This window comes from Oryx dammah, unplaced genomic scaffold, assembly GCF_014754425.2.
Source record: "Oryx dammah isolate SB20612 unplaced genomic scaffold, SCBI_Odam_1.1 HiC_scaffold_8, whole genome shotgun sequence".
NCBI classification, from domain to species: Eukaryota; Metazoa; Chordata; class Mammalia; order Artiodactyla; family Bovidae; genus Oryx; species Oryx dammah.
Window position 1 is genome coordinate 38,160,013 of NW_024070192.1, and position 5,523 is coordinate 38,165,535.

A 5,523-nucleotide genomic window follows, 5' to 3' on the forward strand; every position below is an offset into this window, starting at 1 on the left:
TTTCCTTCTCCAAGGGATCTTCCCAACCCAGGGATCGAACCTGGGTCTCCCACATCGTAGACAGACGCTTTACCGTCTGAGCCACCAGGGAAGTAAGATGATTTTATCTGCATTCCCTGTGCTTATGTGTGTACTGTAAACCTGATGTGTACTTGAGACATTCAGAATAGGTGCACAAATTTATTACAGATTGAAGCAGTCATTGATTAGAAGTCCTTTTGTAAAAACTAATGAATTACTTGGGATATTCCAGACTACGGTAACAAATACATGACAAATGCAATGGTTTAAAGAGTATAAAGGGTTTTCCCTTATGTAACAGTCTCAGTGGGTGTCCTTGGTGGATGATGGTTCTCCAAGGGACACAGGCTCATTCCACCATGTGACTCCATCGTCCCATCCAGCCTCTTGGACATTTCCATCCAGCCAGCACAAGGAGAAATAATGTGGAGGAAGCCTGATTTCATAAACATAATCTCTCTCTAAATTTCCTGAACTCTGTTTTTTTGAACTAATCCTTTAAAAATTATTTTTCTGTATTTTCTTTTTTCAGGAAACAACTTTTTTATGTTGAAGTATACTTGATTCTGGGCTTCCTTGGTGGCTCAGCTGGTAAAGAATCCTCCTGCAAAAGCAGGAGACCTGGGTTCAATCCCTGGGTGGGAAGACCTCCTGGAGAAGGGAATAGGTACCCACTCCAGTATTCTGGCCTGGGGAACTCCATGGACTATTTCATGGGGTCAAAAAAGAGTTGGACACGAGTGAGTGACTTTCACTTTCATAGGTGACTGACAATGTTGTGTTAGTTTCAGATGTACAGCAAAGTGATTCAGTTATATATATACATATTTATCTATTCTTTATCAAATTCTTTTCCCATTTAGGTTGTTACATAACATTGCAGAGTTCCCTGTGCTATACAGTAGGTCCTTGTTGGTTATCCATTTTAAATATAGCAGTGCATACATGTATTATAGATATCCAACTGTCCCAGAACTCTTTACCAAATGTACAGTCTGTCCTTTCCCTGCCTAGTACTAAACCAACTATGTTTAGTATCAATTTCTAATAAGTGTTAGATCTGTTTCTAACTCTAACATATTACATAGATCTGTTTGTCTATTCCTATGCCAGTTCCACTCCACTGTCTGAATTACCAGAGTAAGTCATTTTAATAACTGACAGGTCAGTTTCTTTCTCCTTATTCTCATGCCTCAAACTCTCTTAGTTCTCTTGGCTCTTTATTCTCAGACTACATGAATTTTTGGATCAGTTTAGTAAATATCATCTTTTAAAGAAACCTATGGTATTTTGATTGGGATTGTGATGAACTCATAAACTAATTAGAGATAAACTGACATTTCAATTATACAACATTGAAACTTCTATTAATAATATTTATCTCCCTATTTTTTTAATTATTTGTTTCTTGTTGTTTGGTAAAGTTTTGTAGCTTTTCCCAGCCAGTTTGGACCTCCTCTTTTTTAAACAATTATTTCTCTATTTCTTAAAATTTCTCTTGCTATCATGAATGGGAATAATTTTTAAAAATTATAATTTTGAATGTATAGGACAAGTGGCCGGGTAAGTGCTGCTAAGGGGAATAGACTAGCAGTCCCTGGGTTGGGAAGGTCCCCTGGAGAAGGAAATGGCAACCCACTCCACTATTCTTGCCTGGAGAATCTCATGGATGTAGGAGCCTGGCAGGCTACAGTCCACGGGATTGCAAAGAATGGGACATGACTGAATGACTAACAACAGAAACATAAGACAATATCAGTATTTTAATATTGATTATTATGCAACTAACTTGCCTAAATCTTTTAGTATATCTAGAGTTTCTCTTGAATTTTCCTTGAAAACAACTCTGAATTCTATCTACTTTATTCTTTCTATCCATTTCTACTAAGTAGTAGTTGAAAGTCACCATGAAATTGGATGAGTCACCAAAGGAGATAATAATAATAATAAGATAAGGAAGGTCAAAGAGAAAAACATTATGATCACATATATAGAAGAAACATATCAAATGTGAATGTTTACTTTAAAAATGAGATGCCCAAGAAGTAAATTCACTGATTTCACTTTGCTATGACCTAACCCAGATGGTCTTTATGATCTGCAATTTTCTGATGCCAATGTAGGCAGTTGTGATGTCCTGGACTCTGGGGCTCATTCTCAGTTTAGTCAGTGGAACACTTTCCAATCATTCAGGGTTCTTCAGGTACTAGCCATCCTTTGCACTGGAATGCTTTCTCAAAGACTCCAAAATACTATCCTTTGCTTTTCATGTGTGAAAAGATTAGCATAGGGTTCTGGCTTCTTGATTAAGTTTTAAAGTCCTTTAAGCAGACTTTGCCATATATGAATAAAAATGGATAAATTGTGCTTTTCCCATATTTATGCTTTTGCCTCAGGAATTAACAAAGTTTCTAGCACATCAAATATGTATGAACTTAATTGCCTGTTAAATAATTAAACCCTAGGTGTTTGGGAATGGTGCTGGGACTGGGGAGGATGGGCACTTCATAGATGACTTACTTCTTAGAATGAGTGTCCATGGCTAATTGTCAGCTAGCCCCACAGACCAACAGGGATGTTTAACTTGCAATGCACTGCCTATCTCTGGATTTGGTAAAGCCAGGTATTGAACACAGCAACTACAGGAGTCGAAAGTAGTGGTTTAAAAAGAACATTATACACAGCATTTCACTATTAATTCTGGATTCCTCTCCCCTTTCCTGCTGAAGGATCCATGAGAGAAGACAACCACTCCTCTACCCTTGATTTCATCCTCCTGGGAATTAGCGGTCAGCAGGAAGAGGAAGATGTCTTCTTCATCCTCTTTCTGTTCATTTACCCCATCACACTGATTGGAAACCTGCTCATCATCTTGGCCATTCGCTGTGATGTTCGCCTCCACAACCCCATGTATTTTCTCCTTGCCAGCCTCTCCTTCGTTGATATCTTCTTCTCCTCTGTGACTATCCCTAAGGCGTTGGCCAACCATCTCCTGGGCACCAAAGCCATCTCCTTTGGAGGATGCCTAACACAGATGTGTTTCATGTTAGCTCTGGGTAACACAGACAGTTACATCCTGGCTGCTATGGCCTATGATCGAGCTGTGGCCATCACCCGCCCACTTCATTACACAACAATTATGAGCCCACGGACTTGTGTCCTGCTAGTCATTGGGTCTTGGGTAATTGGAAATGCCAATGCCTTCCCGCACACTCTGCTCACAGCTAGCCTGTCCTTCTGTGGAAACCAGGAAGTAGCCAACTTCTACTGTGACATTGCCTCTTTGCTCAAGCTGTCCTGTTCTGACACCCACTTTAATGTGAAGATGATGTACCTGGGGGCTGCTGTTTTCTCTGTGCCATTACTATGCATCATCATCTCTTATGTTCAGGTCTTTTCCACAGTCTTACGGGTTCCATCCACCAAAGGTGTGCTCAAGGCCTTCTCCACCTGTGGTTCCCACCTCACAGTTGTTTCTCTGTATTATGGGACAGTCATGGGCATGTACTTCCGCCCTCTGACTAGTTACAGCCTAAAGGACGCTGTGGTAACTGTGATGTACATCGCAGTGACCCCAATGTTAAATCCTTTCATCTACAGTCTGAGGAATCGGGACATGAAGGCTGCCCTGGGGAAACTCTTCAGCAGGAGAATCTTCTCATAACCAATGTGAGATAATGTTAGAGACTGCACTAAACCAATTACGAATATACTTGAAAAGTCAGCCTTAATATACTCCCCTTCCAAGAAGCCACCTTATTTTGTACAAACATTAAATTTCCTTTCTCAGAAATCTGGTAATGGTTTGATGAGACATCCTATTATCCATTTATACATGTTATTGCTCCTTTTGGCAGAGTGGCAGGAAGGTTATTAGATCCTGTTCCAATGAGGCTACTGACTGGCAGAGTAAAGTTGAGACTGTCTGTTGTTGTTGTTGTTGTTGTTTTAATTGCTAAGTCCTGTCTAACTCTTTTGGGACCCCATGGACCGCAGCCCTCCAGGCTCCTCTGTCCATGGGATTTCCCAGGCTAGCATACTGGAGTAAGTTGCCATTTCCTTCTCTAGGGGATCTTCCTGACCCAGAGATTGAATCTGCATCTCTTGCTTGGCAGGTGGATTCTTTACCACTGAGCCACCTAGGAAGCCTTGAGAATGTCTCAATCATGGTTTAAGGTGTACATAATATAAATAGAAAACGTCTGCCTTGTCTCTGTATTAGAAGGTAAGTACTGCAGTATTTCATGCTTTGGCGTCTACAAGTTATTATTTAAACATCAGTTTGGAGAATTACTAGGTTATATCACCCCTACTTTGATTGAAAACCTTGAGGACAAGAGTTGTCTGAACACTTTGCTCTATTTCTACAAATGTTGGTCATTGCAATCAATAATTGTTTGTGAAGGTAGAATGGGTGAATGTAAATGAATAGATTTAATCTGATAATGATTAGACATGAATAGATTTGACATTATTTACCATCTATCCTATACTGGGTACGTTATAAAGTAATTTTGGAACCATTCAGGAAGCAGACATTATAAAGACTTAACACAGGGAAATAGATACATGGATGCATTCTGAAAGTGACTAAAACAAGATAAAAGATGAATACTGATGTAATTCAAAAGTTACTAACTGCAAAAAGAAGCTGTTTTCACTAGAACTGGGGGAAAGGAAGGGGATAGTGTTACCAGAACCTAGGAGTTCAGTAGGGGGATGACCACATGCCTGAAGCTCACATCTCTGAGAGGAGCTGCCAAGCTGCTTTTACTTGGTCCTCACCTGGGGCTCAATCCTCATGAGTGTGTGCTAAGTCATTTCTGTCATGTCCAATTCTTTGCGATCCCATGGATTGTAGCCACCAGGCTTCTCTGTCCGTGGGGCTCTCCAGGCAAGAATACTGGAGTGAGTTACCATGTCCTCCTCCAGGGGATCTTCCTGACCCAATGTGTCTCCTGAATTGCAGGCAGGTTCTTTACCACTGAGTTACCTGGGAAGCCCCTAGAAAATGATGCTTTTTATTGAAAATAATGAGTAAGAGAATAATTTTAAGAAAACCAGGTCTATTTTGGGCAGACTTTAAAGGTTCCTGAGGAACACACTCAGGTAAATGTTTGATAAATCATACAATGAATATATGAAGCTTTGCAGCAAAATTAACAGAGCATGAATCAGAGTGGCACTGATAAGTAAAGTTTGGGGACAGATAAAATTATCTAAGAGCCTCTGTAGATTGACTAAATTTCGAGAAAAGGGGGGCATAAAGGAGAATGAGGATTCTGGTTGGAGGAAAAAAAACTTGTACAAATTTGACTTGATGTTCCTATGAGTCAAGCTATGTGTCTCTCAATTTTCTATTCATCAAAGCACACTGCACAGTGTATTTTTATTGTGTTGTCATAATAACGTTGAGTGGGCATGCAAATGCCTGTTTTAGAATAAAGGTGAAACCATAGCCAAAACAAGGAAAACAGTGATGAGTGCTACAAAAGAAGCTCC

General features: G+C 40.0%; 1 protein-coding gene across 1 annotated transcript; it reads left to right on the forward strand.

Annotated features, from left to right (window-relative positions):
* The first annotated feature begins 2,755 nt into the window (after positions 1-2,755).
* On the forward strand, positions 2,756-3,685 carry LOC120866195 (olfactory receptor 1A1-like). The gene has a single exon (XM_040243754.1). It carries the CDS (start codon positions 2,756-2,758, stop codon positions 3,683-3,685), a length of 930 nt encoding a protein of 309 aa, XP_040099688.1.
* The last annotated feature ends 1,838 nt before the right edge of the window (positions 3,686-5,523 follow it).